Source organism: Rhodofomes roseus (assembly GCF_022264815.1).
Source record: "Rhodofomes roseus strain CIRM-BRFM 1785 chromosome Unknown C8Q71scaffold_21, whole genome shotgun sequence".
In the NCBI taxonomy this organism is placed as follows: domain Eukaryota; kingdom Fungi; phylum Basidiomycota; class Agaricomycetes; order Polyporales; family Fomitopsidaceae; genus Rhodofomes; species Rhodofomes roseus.
This window is the reverse complement of record NW_025952977.1, coordinates 309,548-328,222: the sequence shown is the minus strand read 5'-3', so window position 1 is coordinate 328,222 and position 18,675 is coordinate 309,548. Positions and strand designations below refer to the sequence as shown.

Genomic DNA, 18,675 nt, shown 5'->3' with positions numbered 1-18,675 from the left:
ATACGCGTAGCTAACGATTAGTCATGCCACGATAGAACTTGTACGAGAACAACGTTGTGCGACAGAGACCTAACAACCGAGAACATGTCTGAGGCGATCGAGCATAAAGTACTTACTTACAAGGGATTGCTTCGCTTCGCTCCGCCTGGCCGGCAGGGCTTGCTTGAAGCTTGCTCAGAGGTTGCTTGAACGAGTATGAGAAACCCGTCTTGAAGTAGGGGGGAAAGACGGCGGATGTGCATCGCTTGCGTGACATGAGTCACACTGTTCGAACACGGTCAACAGCTTGTGACGCGACGCGTAGGATGAACGCGATGCTACGCGTACGCGGCAGTCTAGAGCGGCGTACATCTAAGTCTAGCAATGATTTGGGTAGCGCGACGTCAAAGGCATAGCTAGTACGTATTGGTTGCAATGCAGATATTTGTCATGACGTCTCACACTGACAGGATTATATGTACGACCTCGCACCAAACCCAGTCCGGTTACGGCCAAGGAGTCGGGCAGTGCTAGTGAGCTGTCGTTCCTCCTGATGTCTCAGATACTCATATGTATCAATCCACGCGGCCGGCCGCTACAGTGGCGACTACATCGTGTCCACGGCCACAGCTAATCGGCCTAATCCACGCTCTCGTCATGGTCATTCGGGCTGCCTGCATGAAGCCCAGATGAAGCCCGACCCATGCCGTCGAATAATGTGCCCCCCAGACCGGCTATGCGTTGTACCGCATAGCAACGCGACCCAATGGTCCAATAAAGACAGCTCAACTATCCAGCTCGAATATAATCGTAAGATCATGTCGCCATGATTCTATAATTCTCTCTGTATATTGTTCCTGACATATTCTGTCACGCATGATAAATTGGCTTCTTGTGCCTCAGAGCACTATCTGTCAGGATTTCAGCCTCGCTACCATCGTGTATCTTGCGAGGCGATCACTCCGAGCACAATCCAAACGCAGAAAAGAACGTACGATCCACTGCCTGGCCGCGCCGAAACCAGTGCGGTCCTGAACTCATATAGAGCACGGTGGGCGCACTCAGCATCTGCAACTTGGTCCCTGCAGCCTCGTAAGACGCGATATGTCTGAAGCTGAATCTGTGCCTACTGGGTCACACCTCGTTCTGTTTGCCTACGAGGCCTGGGGTACGCGGCCTGGTCATGTATTCATGCAAATAAATCTCACATCGTCTACATATAGGCCACGCCCGCCCACTTTGTAACTTAGCAGCTCGGCTGGCGCAGGGTGCTGAAGGCACGACTGTGACTTTCCTCACCACACCAGCCTTCTACGACCGCGTCAATTCGGAGCTCCTCCGTAACTTTGACGCGGATGAGCCTCATCCTCTGGATCGTATCAGGTTAGTGACACCGTGATGTTCGAGTGAAGAGCCTGACGCCGGGACAGAGTCATTGCCCTGAACAACCCAGGCGCACATGCGCTCGACACGGAGGGGCTGCATGAGGCCTTCGCTGAAGCGCTCGAGAAGCTGGTGAAGGGCTTGCCTCTACAGTGTGTCCACACAGGGACCACATACAACGCGGTTCCTCGTCCCAAGGCTGTCATAATCGACGTACGTCCAGTCCGGACCTGAACTGTCTGCGCGTCGCTCACCGGCATGGTGCCACACTCAAGTTCTTCGGCCTGCCGCTTCTCCAGGCCGTGCGCCGGCTCAGCGGACCAGACCAGCCAATCAAGGTCTTCGCGTGGATTGCGGCAGCAGCATCCATCATGTTCCGGATGTCTGCGCCAGAGCGGTTGGGCGGGATCGGCGACCTTCTTGCGAAGAGTGCTGAGGAGGCCACCCTCAAGCAGGTGGAAATAGCGGAAGCCGCAGGAGACGTGCGTGAATGCACAAGTTGCTCTCGGTCTCGACTCACCCGTATATTGGCATAGATCGCGTATGGAACCTCCGGCACCGTGGTAAATATTCCGGGCTTGCCGCCTATGTACGACTACGAGATCGAGCCACAGACGGTGAGCAGATGCAGTGAGCGATGAACCCACGTCCACTGACAGTGACTGTCTCCGCGCGCACGTTTAGTCCATGGGAGGCAAGGCGCTGAATGGAGGTTTATGCCTCCTGACATACCAGTAAGCACTGCTCGATCACGCTTCGCAGCGTCACGCTCAATCTCCTGCAGAGTTTTGAACGCTTGCGATGGTATCATCCACGCCAGCCCTGAGTGCTACGAGCCGGGGACCATAGCCGCTCTGCGACAGTGGATGGTGGAGACGACCCGCCCCTTGTATTGCGCTGGACCGATGGTTGCGCTCGGTACACGTGCTGAAGACGTAGAGAAGCAGCAGTCGGATAATACTGCAGGGATCGACGACTTCCTGGCGTCCACCTTGAGCCGCTACGGTGAACGTTCTCTCTTATACGTGTGTCATCTCGGAATTCAATGCTCCGTTGTCTGTTCTGAGCTGAAGCTACGTACTCCATAGATATCATTTGGGACGGTATATTGGCCCATGGAGCCGGAGAAGATCTGGGCTTTCTTGAACGCCGTGTTGGACCTCAAGATACCATTCGTACGTTTCTGCTACATGTTTCACGTCCGTGTTTTGACGACTCCTGCTCAAGCTCATAAGCCACGCGTCCCCTTACTTAAACGTTCCCTCGGGGATGGCGGACAAGGTCAAGCAGTGTGGTCACGGTCTTCTTACCAAATACACGCCGCAGCAGCATATTCTGCATCATCCGGTGGGTGGGAGCGCTTCGCGGATTGTGAATAGGTTTCGACGTCGCACCATATTTTCTTAGGCAACTGGGTGGTTCCTGACGCATTGCGGCCACAACAGCACTATTGAGGCGATTTGTGCCGGCGTGCCGATGTAAGGCATCACATTACGGACCCCGACACAGTAATTTCATCGTCCACAGGATATGCTGGCCGTTCTTCTTCGACCAGCCGCTGAACTCACTGCACCTGACACAAAACCTGGGCGTCGCCTACGAGCTGTTCAACGTGCGCACCGGGTCTGGCTTGAGACCTGTCCACCGCCTTGGCAAGGCGCCCGAAGGCACGCCGGATTCTGTCAAGGAAGAGGCGCGGGAGGTGCTGAGTCTCGCTTTCGGCGAGGACGGCAAACGCAAACAAGAGAAGATGCAGGCTCTCCAGCAGAAAGTCCTCGATGCTCGATCCAAGCAAGGCGCCTCTACCCGTGACATTCAGGCATATATTGGGCACACTATGACGACGACATTGATGTACAATTGTATTCAAGTTGGTGTTTTGGTTGTTATATGGTCTCTGCAAACCCTATTCTTCGCCACCAGTAATTTATTACGCGCTTTGGCTGCCAGGTGCCTCTGTCTACGCATGTTGCTCAATATTCTCTACCGTTACTCTGCAAAATTCAAGCTTCAATTCAAGGCTAAGCTTCAAGCTTTCAGCGGTGCATGGCCACTGGCGAACATCGCACAAGCGCCCGGCGAAGCGCCTCCGAGTCGTGTTTCCCAGTGCTTCAGTAGGCACCTACCAAGAGATCTCGCTGACCTTCGCTGACAGGCACCCCACAGTCTTCCATCCTCCGACTTCTCGCTCAATATTTGCGCGCTCGGGCTGGGACGATTCCGAGCAAGCCGTATTCGCGCCGCAATGCGAATCAGCTGACCGCGTCTTCGGGCGAATTCACATGGCCGGCTGCCTCGGGCGATCATGCACAGTGCGGGGTGCATATAAGTTCCCCGCATTCCCCTGGACAGCCATCTCCGGCCTATCCATCGCTCTCGGGGCATGTCTGCACGAATACGTTATGCAGAACTAACCACCGCAGCACGCGCTCTGACCATCCCAACGCATAGTAGAATTATCCCAGCGCAACGCGTCCCGGCCAGTGTGCGCATCGGTCGCAGAATGTCGACCGCAAATGCGCGACAACGCCCCAGCAACTGGAAGGCCCTCGCACCACCACCACTTCCTGGAACCACATTTGCAGCTCAGGCCAAGCTTCCACGACTACCTGTGCCTCCGCTTAAGGACACCCTCGATACCCTGAAGGAGACCTTACGGCCCCTCGCATGGAACGATGCGGAGTACGCGAGCGTGGTGCGCAAGGTGGACGAGTTCGCCAAGGGGCCCGCACAGGAGCTGCAGAGACGCTTGACAGACAGGGAGGCAAAGACAGAGCACTGGCTGGAAGAGTGGTGGGATGACGGCGCGTATCTGACCTACCGTGATTCGGTATGTTTCGACTGTGCGATTCAACGGAGATACTCATCGGCGCGTGTCATAGGTTTGCATCAATGTATCATACTACTGTGAGCCACCATGACTGTACTGTCTCTCCTCTGCCTGACAAGTTTTACGCACAGATGGGTTCGATGCACACCCGGCCCACCTTCCCCAAACTGCGCTGCATCGCGCAGCGTCGATTGTCCGCGCTGGGATGCTCTTCAGGCAGCAATACAAGACTGGTGCTCTCCCGCCTGAAGCAACGAAGGAGGGGCCCATCTGTGTGGACACATACCGTTGGATGTTCGACTGTTGCCGTGTGCCAGGACAACCGGCAGACTGGAGCGTCACTTACGCGCGCGAAGGTGACCGCGGCGACTCCGGCCATGTCGTAGTCCTCCGGCGTGGTCGCGTGTGGAAGCTCAACCCGTGGAAGGATGGTCGCTTACTGGGTGTCGATGAGCTGCAGTCGTGCGTAATGTGCGTTGTGGCTCCTGAACGTCTGCTAATTCGGGTGCCACAGCCAGCTACGGCATATATATGAGAACACTCGGGAAGAGTACCCTGCCATTGGCATCTTGACGGCGTCCAACCGCGATGTCTGGACCAAGGTACGTCTCATATAATGCGCCCGCCATGACGCGTATCAGACCGATCTGCAACCGTAGGACTACGACACACTCGCAGCGGACGCACACAACGAAGACATCTTGCGCACGATCCATTCAGCGGCCTTTGTGCTATGCCTCGATGCGGAACACGCACCCGACATGGTCGCGCACAGTCGACTGCTCTGGCATGGCGCGCTGCCATCGAGTCCCGAGCCCTCGCAGATGGGTCTGCGTAACCGCTGGATGGACAAGCCATGCCAGTTCGTCGTCACCGATGACGGCGCTGCAGGCTTCATCGGCGAGCACTCCGTCATGGACGGCACGCCCACCGTCTACCTCTGCGACACTGTCCTCGACACCATCGCCGCGCCCGACTTCGCTTCATCTCCGCCGGCGTCTCCGGGCTCTGCTTCGCTACCGACTGCGCTGGACTGGCACGTCTCCGCGCAGACGACTGCAGCGATCCAGGAGGCCGCGCGGGCGGCGCACGCACTCGCGTCGAGCCAGGCGCTGAACATCGTGCGCACTCCGTACGGCAAGGCCGCGATCAAAGGGTTCCGCGTGTCGCCCGATTCGTGGGCGCAGATGCTCGTGCAGCTCGCGTACGCGCGGCACCTCGGCGCGCGGGGCGAGCGCCGCGAAGGTGGGACGTACGAGGCGGCATCGTCGCGGCGCTTCTTCAAGGGCCGGACGGAGGCGATCCGCGTCGTGAGCGCGGAGGCGGACGCGTGGGTCGCGAGCATGGATGACGCAGCGGTGAGTGTGGAGGAGAGGGGAAGGCTGTTTAAGAGGGCGGTGGAGACCCATGTGGCAAGGGCGAAGCGGGCGGGGAACGGCCTTGGGGTTGATAGGCATTTGCTTGGTGCGTGAACCAACATGAGAAAATGTGTGGAAGTAGGTAGCTGACACTTCACTTGCATTGCAGGGCTGCGCAAGACTTTGAAGGAGGGTGAGCCGATGCCCGAGGTGTTCTCGGACCCCGTCGTGCAGCGGTCGAGCACCTGGGTGCTCAGCACGTCTGCCGTATTCTCCAAGCACTTTGGGCCGTACGGCTGGGGCGAGGTCGTCCCGAACGGCTTTGGTGTGCCGTACATGACCGGCTTCGACGGTGAGCATCCCATGCGTGATGCCTTCAAATGTTGTACTGTTGCTTATCGGCGTGCGCACAGACTACCTCCAGTACACCATCACCTCGCGGACTGACATGCCGAATGCGGAGTTCTGTGCTGAGATTGAGCGTGCTGCGAAGGATATGTATGATCTACATGTCGCACTCGCGGGATCTTCGCATCTCAAAGCCAGGATGTAGCCAGTTCGTGATGTTTGCGAACTTGACTTTGAATAGGTCGGCCTTTCGTTGCCGTTGGTTGTGTGACGGGAAACTAGGTGTAATATCATGAATATATTGTCTACGATAGGACTTTGCCCCAATGACAGTACAGTATCGGGAATTAACGGCAATCAAACAAGGTGTTCTGTAAATGCTACAATACCGGCTTCCGTATTTTCGTAGGTCTCATTCAACCCGGAATCGCGTCTTTACGGCGCCTTTGAGCGAAGCGGAACGTCGTAAATGGTGTGGTTGCTGATCAAGTTTTATCGGAAAGGCGAGTGAGCATTGCATTGAGCAAGACGACGGAGACGACGTACCGTTGTGCGCGGAAACTTGAAGGACGGCGGTGAGCGCTAGCGCCGGGACCGCGTCGCGCGAGGTACGCCACACGTGACCGGCGCGTCCGCGACGCGGTTCGAGTGCAACTCTCATCGTCCCCGCCGTCGTTCATGAGCTCGTCACCACACTCGACCGTGTAGACCTCCTCTCTGCAGGACTAATCTGCTATGGCTACCCCGAAGAAGCTTGTTCACTGGGCCCTCGACCTTTCTTTCTCCGGTCTTGGTTCTCCTTTCTCCGATACTGCATCGTCAGAGGCGACCGTCACGTCCAGCCTCGACTACATCAACGCGCAACTCATAGCTCATGGCTTCACGCATGGGCAAGGCCTTTCTCTTGATGGCCTTGCAAAAGAAGATACAGACAAAGTGGTGAAATGTTTGCTCGGTATGTTGAGCCAGAGAATAGTGAGTCGTCGGATTGGATGCGGCTCGGCCCTTCTATCACCTATCACCCTCGACGCCTAGAAAGATATAGTGATGAGGGAAATGGAGTATTATGCGGATTATCTGCATGCGGAAGGATAGGGACAGTCCGCACTTTTCCTAAATCCTTGGGTTGCGCATGCCGACACGCTGCATCCGCACGTTACGACGCGAGTGTGCAGAAAATGTTGAGAACCGGCATAGGTTGCTCTCGATAGATAGTATCATTGCTATGCGATATTATCTCTGGCCTGTGCCGCACGCGCGATGGCCGTGGTTGTGACGCCTAGAGAGCAGAATGTTCATTCGTCTTGCATATGATTCTGATGTACTCCTGTAGGATGATATGACCAGAACGGAAGAGTTGACAACGAAGATCAGAACCCTTTCTTATGATCACGAACGACTCTTGTCTATGTACCGCGACACTACAGAGCGCGCTGCAAACGCTGAACGGGAAATGAACCTTCACAAGTCTCGTCTCGCGTAAGTCTCTCAAATAAGGCTACAGACACCCTACCTACATCACCAATGCAGATCTGTCACCCGCACACTCCTATCCACCGAATCCGCGCACAAACACACAACAAGCGAACTGCAGCGAACGCGTACCTCCATGCAAGCTCTTCGCACTGCACACCAAGCCGAGGTCAAACGGATCGAGAAGGAGAAGGATCGCATGACTGAGCGATGGAGCAAGATTGCAGACACGCAGGTCAAGCTTGGCAATACCGCCGCGGGCCTGCGCTGCGCGAACGCGGACGTTGTCGACGCGCCCGACCTCCAGCTGCGCGGGAAGGGCCAGGGCTTCCTCGAGGTCGCCCTCGAGCAGGCGGAAACTGCGCGCAAAGACCTGTTCGACCAGAACCGGAGGCTGAGAGGGCTGATACTTTCTACCGCCAACGATATGCAGCGGCTCGTCTATGACGCGCACGTAGCGGAGTCGCCTGAGGATTGCCCGGAGGTATGCTGTTCGCACGGTGGATGTCGCCAGGGGATATGCTAACCAGGCTTGTAGCCCGTCCCTCTCACCCTCTCCGCACTCTTCCCAATGTCTCCCACAGAGGCGGCCGGCGATAAGCTGTCTGCTCTCATGAGCTCCATCCGGCAGTCCATCGCACGCCTGTCGAAGTCGTCCAGTGAACCCAGACCAGAAACTTCCTTGCAGAGGAAGAGTACAGGATCATCCTCCGGCGGCCAGAAAGCTCTTGAGAGCGCGGAAGTCGACCGCCTGCAAGCTGTCATTGACAAATTACGTGCCGAACTCGGTGTGTGAGCTCGCATACTCACACGTTCTACTTGCTCAACACCACTACACAGATGAAGCGCAGAAGCAGGCTGCAACTTACGCAGCCCAGACGCAGGCGTTGTTTGATCGCTTTGCTGATGACGAGCGGCTGTTGCAGGGGGAAGCTGGTGAGATGAGCGTAGACCTAATGACGGCCCCTGCGCGCGATGAGGAACGTCAACGCTTGGATGCGCGGTTCAAGGAGCTTGACGGGGAACGGAAGAAGTTCACGGAGGCCGCCGTTCGGCTCGGCCGCGAGAAGGCGGCATTGGAGGTATCGTTGTGCGACTTCAGGTCAGAGTCGCCGTGACACTGAGAGCTATCCTCACAGGCGGAACGTATCAAGTTCTTAGAAGAGAAACGGTCGTGGCAAGTGGAAATGATGCTTGCCGAGCTGCCGCCCACTCCTGCGCCAACATCGACGATCACTGTAGCCACTGCTCCCATACCCACCGAAGAGAGTCGTCCACAATCTCCGCCGCCCAGGTCGCCACGGAGGTCACCTGCGAAGAGGAAAGCCGCGGGCGTGGCTGCAGGCCGAGCTGGGAGCGGCAAGAAGATCCGCGTGTCCCGTCGCTCGTCTGGGCTGGGGTTGTCGCCAAAGAAAGTCGTCCCGCCTTTCGAGACAGAAGTCATACCTTCATCGCTGCAGATGCCCGATTTCAAGTCTAGCATCGTCCTGCCCCCGTCGCAACCGCCCATAGCCGCGCCCGTCTTCGTGCTTCCTCCTCCGTCACCCGCAGCATCCCTGAAGAGACCTGGGCCGACTGCATTCAAACCTCCTCCGGGGGATGCGCATGATGCACAGCCTCCGCTCCTGCCGCCCCCGGCATTCGTACTCACCTCCACCTCCGATAGTGCCCTAAATGTACCAGCGCCCGAGGTACCGACATCAATCCCAATGTCCAAGAGTGCACCCGCACTTACACAGGACGCTCCTCCAGAAGCTGGGCCTAGCACACCTGGTGTTCGCAGACCCTTCCCTATGGCAAAGCCTCTCGCCGCAACGCGCATGATGCACGCATACTCGCCCGCCAAGCCCAGCCCGCTCAGCAGGATTCTCATGCTAGCCAACTCGCCCGACAGCCCGGACATCGAACGTCCACATCTAGGCTCCCTGGAAGAAGCGATGGAAGAAGACCCAGACGACTCACCCACACCTGCTGCTCCTGTAGCGCCGCCCGTCCTGGCGCCCACGAAGAGTCTCGCTGAGGAGCTAGGCATCTCGGAAGAAGACGACAGTCCGCCGCTCAGGGAGAAGAGGGCTCAACCGAATCTCGCGAAGCGCAGCGCCGGGGCAGTGCCCGCGGCTGCCGCTCCCAGGTTCACCGCGAAGGAGAAGGGAAAGGCCAAGGCAGAACCAACGGTGTCCACGCGCACGCGGCCGGCGGTCGCACTCGAGAAGGAGAACGTCAAACGGGCGAAGCTGTCAAACGGCTCCGGTTCTGGCGGTTCGGCCTCATCGATAAGCAAGAGCACGGCACCGACAAAGGTGGCGACAAAGCTCTTTGCGAAGCCGAAGGTCACAGGCAAGTTGCCTCCTGGAAAAGGCGGCGCGAGGCGTGTTCCCATCGGCAGCGCTGAGGCCGCACCGGTGGGGCGTATGTGGAAAGGCTGAACACCAATTACTCTTGAGCTGCGAAACCTATGATTCCTCATTCTCATGTAGATCACGGACTGTTCCCACCCAAGTACTGGATACCCTGTATCGACCTATGTACCGCATGCATTCCGTATCGTTGTATAGCAAGTATGGAGTCTATGTTCTGACGATGTACAAGGACAAAGCGTAGTCGACCAAAAGGGGCGATCAGGAGGATGGCACCATGAAGGAGGCAAAGTAGTTGTCCAAGTATTCGAGGCCTCCAAGGGGTGCCACCGTACCCACGTAACCATCGGGACGGACGACGACGATAGCCCCGTTGGGATCCACGCCGTATGCATCGTATCCTCCGCCTCCCGCGCGTTTGTACATGTCCTCATCGTCGAGTAGGAACCTTCCGGTGCACACTCGTCAGCCCTCTGCGAAGCGGGCAACGCAGGATGTACTCACTTCGACCAATGAGACCTGAAGAAGGTAGGGGCATCCGTGTAGTTCGATATCATCTTGTCCGCCGAGCTGATCGCGAGCAACTCGAATACCGCGCTGCTGTTACCATGCCCGAATCTCTCGTAGAAGTGTTCCGGCTTCTGCATCTCTTCTGCCAGCGCCTTCACATTCTTCAGCTGCAACTGATTCGTAGTGTCGCCAGTGAAGACGAGGACCTTAAAGCGTGTATCGGACGGGCACAGGTCGTGGATCTGTACGGGCTGCGAGTCTGCCGCGCGGATGAAGACCTGCGGGGGCAGTCGCTGACCAACGTTGAGCTTGCTTGCGTAAGATGAATGTCTGTCGTCGACGATCGCAGATGGTTGGTAGTGCACACCGATACCGCTTGTGAAGAGACCAAAGGTCTGAAATGCCCTGCGGTTGCATGCGAGTGACAATTGAGCTCAATAAAGGAACTGTATCACAGTGCTGAACTTACTCCAGGAACTCTTCATGAGACACGCCGTCGTCGCTATCGTCCGTACGCGGCTTGCCAGAGAAGAGTGCGGCGAACTTCTTGTCGAACATGATGAGATCTTGAGCGTACTTTCTCCGCTCAAATTCATACTGCAAGTGATCAGTCAGTCGGATAGGCAATGCACTACCGTAAAGAACCCATACAGTCTTGAGGATGGATAGATCCGCCCATCCGCGGAGAACGTGTGTCAGCTTCCATGCTATGCGTGGTCGCTCAGATAGTGTCTCCCCGGAGAAATGCATGACGTACCAAGGTTGTGGGTGTCATTCATGCTAGCGTTCATGCCCTGACCTGCAAACATGGCGTGAGCACTCACTTGGCCGATGGTATAAACGAAGGTTTCTACCAGCTTTCGGAGAATGCGTATGACACGCATCTCCAGCGATAAGGACGCGGTCATGAACAGAGTACTGGTTAGCAACCCGCTGTCCAACTGGAACACGTGAGACATGTACACAGGCATAAAGGAGCGACCTACTGATGTAAAGCGTCCACCAATCAATCGGATGAGAGGTCGACATCTTGTAAGGATAAAGCGACTTGTTCGCGACTTCCATGATCGTTTCTGGTCCCACTCTCGACTTGTCTACTCTGCCCTTTGCATCGAGGACGTCCTTGTCCGCTAGTTGGACATACAGGCGAACTAGGTCGCCCTCCCGTGGAATGATCATGCATGAACCGTTATGTGAATGAACGGCACACCGGTTGCGAATATCGGGGAAGTCAGTGTCAGGGATTAGGTCCAATACCCCCCAGATATAATCTGAGATTCAATGAATGCGTCGGGTGCATAGATGTCACCGCCTTGAATGCACAAACCTGTCTGTTCGCCTTCCATGGTGATCCCAAACTGTCTGCGTACCCAAGAGTGCGCGCCTAGGCAGATAGAGAGCAATCAACATAGCGACGCTCAGGAGCGTACTGACAACCTACCATCGCAGCCAACCAAAAACTTCGCGTGTACTACTTCCGTGTCCAGCGAGCCTTCAGGAGCCCCAAGATCCTTCAACACCACCTACGAACCGATGACAGTGTGTTGATGGATCGCAGCAGCAGAGAGTGCAATAGTATAATCACCTTCACGGGATGTGACTTCGGATCCTTTAGGACTGATTCGTCTTGAGACAGCTGGATTGCTGTTGGTATCATAGGCCGTTCTACCTCCACACCGTTCGATGCCATAGAATCCAAGAAGATCTGTTCTATGCCCCCTTGATGCAGCGCCATCTGGTACGAAGATGCATCTACCGTCACTGATCAGAACTTCTTGAGCGATGATGCGAGAACGCACCTCAAACGCCCATCGTGCCGTAGGCGCAGTAACATCAGGTGCACGACCTGTGCGCTGGGAACCTCTCAATGTATCGCGCGATGTTGGCTAGATGAAGACGTACTTCGATGCCACCATTTGGTCCCGGGTTATAGAACGCCTTCGCCCTCCGTCAATACACAGATGGTGGTACCCTCAGATCACGGACTCACTGCCATGTGCACTTGGACCGCTTCTTTGAAGAGACGATCGGCGAAGCCGTAACTCTGTTCTCAAAGTCAGAAGAAAGGATTATTGTATGGACTGATGGACAGACCTGGAAGACTTCAACTATCCGTGGCTGGATACCATCCGCTTGCCCCGCAGCGACTTTCGCCGGGCTGGAGACAGTGATACGTGAAACATTGCTGGTGCTACATATCCCGACTACTCACCGTTGGTCAATGATGCGGACGTTCACACCGGCTCGAGCTAAGGCCATCGCACACATCAGCCCAGCAGGACCGGCACCGACGATCAGAACATCGACATCGCTCTCCTTAGTCAACGCAGTTGGCATGTTGAAGAATGGTGGAGAGTGGACAATACACTACTGCATGTCCTCTATATATATCATACGAAGCATCTCATGCTCCCCAGAAGTGATGAGAACTGCGGTCTCGAACGTGTGAGTCGTTAGGCTCTATGCGCCAAACAGAAGCTCTGAATGATGTACTTCAGATGGAACTGGAAAGCGCTTCGCACGGAAGGGAATACAAACACGGGGACGGAGTATGGAAGGCTCACCCACGACTGCGTACTAAGCGACACTTGTGATCAGAAATTGGAGTGGCAATTGACCTGGACCTTCGACAACGCAATGTACAGCATGAGTGTCATACTTACGCATAGCTGCTGCCTTGTGTACAGCATACGAACTCACTAATGTCAAGAGAGCCGCGCTGCTATCTGATAGTCGTGTCCTGCAGACCATCTGTACAAGATAACGTGAGCGTGTACTTCCACATATATCATTGAGTACTCACCTCGTACATGTAGCCCGAGAAAGGGGCATGCTTCCCCGCTCCAACGTGCACGCACGAGGAGGAGGCTATTGACAAAAGGTTTACATTGTGCGCGCGCTACAGTACGTCGCCAAAGTATTCCCAGTTCGTCGACCCTGAATCGGTAGCGTCAACTGTGACCTTGTCTAGAACCTCAACGAGCCCATTGCGATGAACATTGCAAACGTGAAGCCCAACTGTGAGCGCACGACCCAGAGAACGTATCGTCATTTGATAATATCTCTTTGACGGCGCGCGCCTACACTGTCATACGCGGCAGTCAATGAGATCGATGCTTCACATATGCTTCACACGTCACTGACCATCCTGGGAAGGCTGCATCTTCATTTGCCCATGCGTGATCATGAGCTTGTGCATCATACTTCGCAACGATCTGAAATTATCAGGTATACGTCCGCACAGGAAGATGATGAGGCGAAGCGCTTGGTAGCCGGACCCAGAAGTGCATGTTCGTTAAGACCGACTCCGCGTAGTCTCAGTCTTGAGTAGAAGGCCCCAGAGACTAGACAGTGTACCTTGTGCCACGCATTTGCCAGTGCTGGATGAGATGTACGTAATAGGAGGTATATGGCGAGAAGCTCACCGAGGTCCACGCGTGGAACCGTCATGCAGAAACTCCTGACGACTTACAAGTCTCAACCACGCGCGTTCGACCACACGCTTAATGGGAAGTCTCCATCGTCATGACAAGTGGCGGAGCAACCTTGCATTGATCGTCATCGCATCAAGGTTCCCTCACCCTCGTGACCACGAATATGAAGTTTCCTGTCACCAGGCGTAGAGGGATTGGCTACAACCAGCTTCGTAGAATGTAGGGCACACAGTAGCCGTTGGATAGAAGTCCGGATGTATCCGGCTAGTGACAACCACGCAGCCTGTCCCTGTAGCTATAATGAGTAAACGGGTTGGACATGATCACGTTGTGAGACCTTGCCTCCTACTTCTTCGGTATCCGTTGTAAGCCTGCTCTATTAGTGTCACAGCGTGTCCAGGAATACATGAATATCGTGGGTAGAGGTGCCTCGCTTGGAACGAGCATCGAGTGTCCGCTGTCGCAGAGCTTGTACATTCTCTCGCTTGCGTATACCGTCCTCGCCGAAAGCGTTGAGTAGAATCTCCCGTGCCTCTTCTTTCACGGAATCGAGGGTGCCCTCCGGAGCCTTTCCGAGGCGGTGGATCGGCTTTAAACCCGGTCCCGTGCGACCCTGGAATATCTCGTATGCGACGTTTAAGTTCTCTGTCAAGTGGATCGCATTCAAGGGTTGATCAAAAGAGAATGGCCAGCAGATCCTGTAGAACCTGGATAAGCCAGATGAAGAACACAGGAAGCGATGACGTACATAGGCACGCCGGCACATATGGCTTCAATGATGCTGTTATGGCCACCGTGAGTCAAGAACCATCCGGTTGCCTATACGTAGAAGCCATGCTGAGATCAATCAACGACAATTGAGAAAGTCGTTGGGACATACCGGATGATTCAGGATATGCTGCTGTGGTGAGTACCGAACGAGGAGACCGTTTCCAGAGCGGCTGACCTTGTCGGCCACCTCCTCTGGTACGGTCGCCCAGCGTGACGAATGGCTCATGATCTTTAGGGGCATATTGTGAGGATAGAAACGCTAGAATATCGCCCCATCCTTGAGAAGTTGAACGTACAAATGGGATTCGGAGTTCGAGAACGACATCCAGAAAGGTCCAAATCTTCTTCGGTTCCATCGACCAATACACCGTCCCAAATGATATCTAGGCTATGAGTAAAATTATGCAGAGGACGACATAGATGAGTCGACCTACATATAGCAAAGACCGTTTACCGTTGTGTTTCATAGTCGACTCAAGGAAATCGTCGACCTCAGCGATGCTTTCCGACTGTCCCTTCTCAACGCTGTCTGCATGCGTGCCCTGTGCAATCATAGGACCTGCACAGTACACCGGACGCGAGGTCCCCGCCATCCACTGTCGTAGAGCAGCTGTGGTTTCCGGCTCGTAACTTTCTGGACTTGCTAGGATTATACCATCGCAGGTCTCGAACACTCTGTCTAAGCTGAGCTTTGATATTGACGAGTTGTGTCAGTGGCACTCACTCGTATGCTGCAAGGCACATAGCACCGGTCAGTGCTCTGCCACCAAGTATCTAGACATATGCATCTCAGCGCCTATAACGTACAGTATTGTCTGCACTTACTTTCTGCGGTTCAATCTCGTAGTCATATATTGCCGGAAGCCCCGGAATTCGTACTACCGCACCATCGTTCCCGAGTGCGATCTACATGCTGATTGGTCAGAAGAGGAATGATACGAATGAGAAAGACATGCGTCTCCTGCGGCTTGTTCTACCCGAACGTGTTTGCGGATCGCTTCTTCCTCACTCTTGGCACGAAGATTGCCTATGCCCCCGAGCCGCTCTGGCGCACAAAGCCGGAAAACGACAGCGGCCGCTCCGGCGAACCACACGAAGACCTTTATGGGCTCTCCCACTCCGCTCAAACGGCGCACGGCTTGCAGAAGTGGCAGTCCGAAAAACTGCCGGTTGTCGCAGTGAGCGACGACGGACTTCCTACGCAATGGGAGTCTGGAACTCTTACGTCGATTATGACGGCCTTCGGGGGAGAGACGGGTTCGTGCGTGACACCGGTGTGGACGCACTGCACTGGGTCGCCCTCAGCGAGCTTGTCGAATGCCTGTGCGAAGGAATCATTCAATACTGTGTTGTCAAGCGAATGCATCCCCGTATGGATTAACGTGATAACTCTGTCTCGGCATCAGACTGCATCTGCATCTACATGCCAGAGCGTCACCCACCTGATGCGATCGAGACCAAGCCCATCCGCGTCGAAGTTGCGGAGTAGCTCTGACATGACACGATCGTAGAAAGCTGGGGTGGTGAAGAATGTCACTATGATGTTTCTCGATTGCACTAGCCTAGCCGCCAAGTTGCAGAGTGGACGTGCATGACCTAAACTAATTCATGAGTATTCACGTCTGCATATTCAACGAAGTAACCGACGTACCCCAGGCTTCATACGCAAATACAACGATATGCCCATGGCTGCTAGGGACGCTCAAGTCAAGTTGACGTCCGGTAAGGACGTCAAGATGTGTATTGCTGAAACTGGTGCCAGGTGGCAACATGTACATCAGTGAGTGAAATGACGCAGTGAAGGACTGACTCGACTGACGAAGGCTCAGCTACCGGCATATCGTCGCTTGAATGTAGGAGGAGGGGCTGGGTGACGTGCGCTGAGGTGTGTTGGCAAGGGGTCTTATGCGCCGAGGGCCATGATATGCATGTCGCCGAGAGTTCCCACTAGATCGGTACCCTATGTGTTACCTTCTATGCATTCATTCGTTCTCGATCCCAAGAGCAGATGGGGCTCACCGGTACCATTTATTCGTGCTCCGCGAACCCGAGCAAGCGTGCCAGTGGAGCTAAGATTGTCCGTGAGGAAGTCCTGCATACGGCGAGCGGAGCGCTAGGCCTCAAGAGGCCAGCGACACCGCCGTCGTGTAGAAGAAGTGTCACGCAGGCGCGACTGTCCTCTGCTGCCCTATACACGAATGTTGCCCGCAAGACGTCGTTCCACATCGCAGGACTTCCTGACAATCTACAGAACATGTCAATGACGACCCGTGAGGCCTGAGGCCTTGCGCAGCAGAGGCGACCGGACGACTATCTTCCCGCCGGGTTGCTGAGCTTGAGGCGGCATCATGTATTGCAACCGCGTTGCTATGCGGTAGAACACATATCCGAGCCTGTGATATCACGCAACTGGCCCGAGTGTGGTGGGCCTGTGCCGCCAGACCGCAATTATACTGGAAAACTTCACGGCGGCGGTATGGCTATAGCCTGAGGCCCTGTGGAACGCAGCTGCTCGGAGCGATCTGTACAGAAATCGTAGTCAATACACGGGTACTCCGCACGAAGTGTTATCGCCTAATCACGGCTTCGGCTTTCATAGAAACGGTTCATGGCAGGTTCATGGTCAACGTGTATTGCGTGCCAGTAGGTGCTTACCCACTATCGAGCCGACAGGTATGAACCGACTTCCGAGGCTACAGAAGCGACATCATACGGCTCAGCTGATGTCATGATTCCTGTAGTCTACACGCGTCCGGCTTTTTGGCTATCACAGCTTTCCCGTTACCTGTGAATGTTCAAGTTTCGTAAGATGCGAGCGCAGAAGACCCTAGATGAGCGACACTGAGTCTTACGTTATGCCTTCTCGTACGTCCTGCAGCAGCGTGCATCGTCATTACAATGCGTCAAGAAAGCTTGTATATCCCGCGTTGGGCGCCTTTGTTCGGAGCGGGCATCAAGGATCTCCTGTCGCAGAACCAGATTCTCCCATTTGCGCTGACCATCTTCACCGAAAGCGAGACGCAGGACCTCCCCTGCTTCCTCTCACAACATTAAGCGTCCCTTCAGGTGCCTTGTCAAAGCGGTAGACAGGCTTTAGATTTGGCCCCGTGCGTACGTTGAAAACCTCGTATGCGACGTTCGGGTTCTGAGTCAGGTACATCGCGTTCAGTGGCTGGCCGAAAGCGAATGTCCAACGAATCCTGTGGCATGTGAGTATCTCGTGTAGGCCGAGTATCTGGTGCAATGACTTACATTGGTCCGCTGGCGCAGATCGCGTAAACAACGCCATTGTGGCCGCCGTGGGTTACGAACCATCCACTGCCAGTGACCTGCGAGAAGGGCATGAGAGATCAAGGCCATGCCAGCGGCAACAGGCATCCTCTGACATACCGTCTGAATGCAGATCACATCATTGATAGCAGCGGGTAACCTCACTGTCTGCGGGTGAAACTCATAGTCATACATGGGCGAAAGGCCCGAAATCTGGACCATAGCGTCGCAGCCTCCGATGTGACAAAGTACTGACCAGTGATGTCAGCTTGTTTCAATACTATGGGATGACTACTTGACAGGCGAGACCCCAGCTCCACGCGACGGGTGCTATTGGGATGGGACAGAAGATATAAGATCGAAGTGGGAGTGTATGTGAGTCGTACCTTTGATGCACGTCGTCCGGGCGAGACGACGCGTGAGCCTCTCTCGTCACAATAGAGTGAAGTCGTAGATGTGGCCGTCAGACACTACGCAAGGTTTCTCTATCATGCTGATCCATGGATGTGCCAACATTCGTCCGTTCGGCCGCGACTCTTCGGTCATTGTGCGGTATTACCGTGGTGATGGATCGGAAGCTCTGGGGACACACCAAGGAGGATCTGAGCCTAGTTGAGCATAGCAGCCTTTGGACCACAACCGCGTCTCGTTGAACACTGAGCAGGGTTGTGAGATCGCGACGTCGACCATGTCTGGGGGTGCCGACCCCCTAAGCGGAACTGACACAGAGTCATCTTCGCGTGTCTTGAGATCGCTTGGCGAGCAATGCGGCCGTAGACCATCCGGTATGTAACGGCCGTTGCTTGCGCAAAATACGAGTTCCAGAGGCGGAGGGGGGGCAAGGAAGATGACTCACAACTCGACGCACCCGTGGTGCCTTGTCAGGTTCATTTTGGTGCATCGTTCACTTTTCCACAGACCAACGACACTGAGGATGTCATAAATGAATGTATGAGTATGAT

At 55.2% G+C, this 18,675-nt stretch overlaps 6 protein-coding genes across 6 annotated transcripts; 3 read left to right on the top strand and 3 right to left on the bottom strand.

Moving 5' to 3' along the window:
- Nucleotides 1-1,083: 1,083 nt before the first annotated feature.
- C8Q71DRAFT_860949 (uncharacterized protein) lies at nt 1,084-3,776 on the top strand (the record flags this gene model as incomplete). The annotated part of the gene is made up of 12 exons (XM_047927845.1): nt 1,084-1,147; nt 1,203-1,362; nt 1,410-1,575; nt 1,638-1,844; nt 1,899-1,979; nt 2,047-2,096; nt 2,147-2,387; nt 2,451-2,537; nt 2,590-2,709; nt 2,770-2,840; nt 2,890-3,216; nt 3,518-3,776. 12 exons carry the CDS (start codon nt 1,084-1,086, stop codon nt 3,774-3,776), a joined length of 1,833 nt encoding a protein of 610 aa, XP_047775480.1.
- Nucleotides 3,777-3,865: 89 nt separating this feature from the next.
- On the top strand, nt 3,866-6,103 carry C8Q71DRAFT_798592 (carnitine acetyl transferase; the record flags this gene model as incomplete). The annotated part of the gene is made up of 7 exons (XM_047925826.1): nt 3,866-4,192; nt 4,245-4,269; nt 4,324-4,654; nt 4,707-4,794; nt 4,852-5,656; nt 5,720-5,902; nt 5,964-6,103. 7 exons carry the CDS (start codon nt 3,866-3,868, stop codon nt 6,101-6,103), a joined length of 1,899 nt encoding a protein of 632 aa, XP_047775479.1.
- Nucleotides 6,104-7,085: 982 nt separating this feature from the next.
- C8Q71DRAFT_258970 (uncharacterized protein) lies at nt 7,086-9,957 on the top strand. Its single transcript, XM_047917353.1, has 5 exons — nt 7,086-7,377; nt 7,429-7,855; nt 7,910-8,159; nt 8,212-8,453; nt 8,511-9,957. Exons 1-5 carry the CDS (start codon nt 7,238-7,240, stop codon nt 9,795-9,797), a joined length of 2,346 nt encoding a protein of 781 aa, XP_047775478.1. The 5' UTR covers nt 7,086-7,237; the 3' UTR covers nt 9,798-9,957.
- Nucleotides 9,958-9,989: 32 nt separating this feature from the next.
- On the bottom strand, nt 9,990-12,575 carry C8Q71DRAFT_713928 (FAD binding domain-containing protein; the record flags this gene model as incomplete). The annotated part of the gene is made up of 15 exons (XM_047920945.1): nt 9,990-10,176; nt 10,233-10,643; nt 10,708-10,835; nt 10,890-10,945; nt 10,996-11,037; nt 11,093-11,179; nt 11,225-11,509; nt 11,566-11,622; nt 11,680-11,761; nt 11,824-11,973; nt 12,038-12,091; nt 12,141-12,176; nt 12,229-12,282; nt 12,333-12,396; nt 12,451-12,575. The coding sequence occupies 15 exons, from the start codon at nt 12,573-12,575 to the stop codon at nt 9,990-9,992; spliced, it is 1,818 nt and encodes a 605-aa protein (XP_047775477.1).
- Nucleotides 12,576-13,820: 1,245 nt separating this feature from the next.
- C8Q71DRAFT_258990 (uncharacterized protein) lies at nt 13,821-16,376 on the bottom strand. The gene is made up of 13 exons (XM_047917354.1): nt 16,263-16,376; nt 16,095-16,195; nt 15,886-16,039; nt 15,669-15,834; nt 15,400-15,606; nt 15,269-15,349; nt 15,168-15,217; nt 14,878-15,118; nt 14,740-14,826; nt 14,553-14,672; nt 14,421-14,491; nt 14,015-14,370; nt 13,821-13,961 (listed from the first exon to the last, which is right to left on the bottom strand). The coding sequence occupies exons 1-12, from the start codon at nt 16,280-16,282 to the stop codon at nt 14,058-14,060; spliced, it is 1,611 nt and encodes a 536-aa protein (XP_047775476.1). The 5' UTR covers nt 16,283-16,376; the 3' UTR covers nt 13,821-13,961; nt 14,015-14,057.
- A 631-nt stretch (nt 16,377-17,007) lies between these two features.
- C8Q71DRAFT_777031 (uncharacterized protein) lies at nt 17,008-18,315 on the bottom strand. The gene is made up of 4 exons (XM_047924685.1): nt 17,834-18,315; nt 17,696-17,772; nt 17,296-17,643; nt 17,008-17,228 (listed from the first exon to the last, which is right to left on the bottom strand). Exons 1-3 carry the CDS (start codon nt 17,933-17,935, stop codon nt 17,448-17,450), a joined length of 375 nt encoding a protein of 124 aa, XP_047775475.1. The 5' UTR covers nt 17,936-18,315; the 3' UTR covers nt 17,008-17,228; nt 17,296-17,447.
- Between the last annotated feature and the right edge of the window lie 360 nt (nt 18,316-18,675).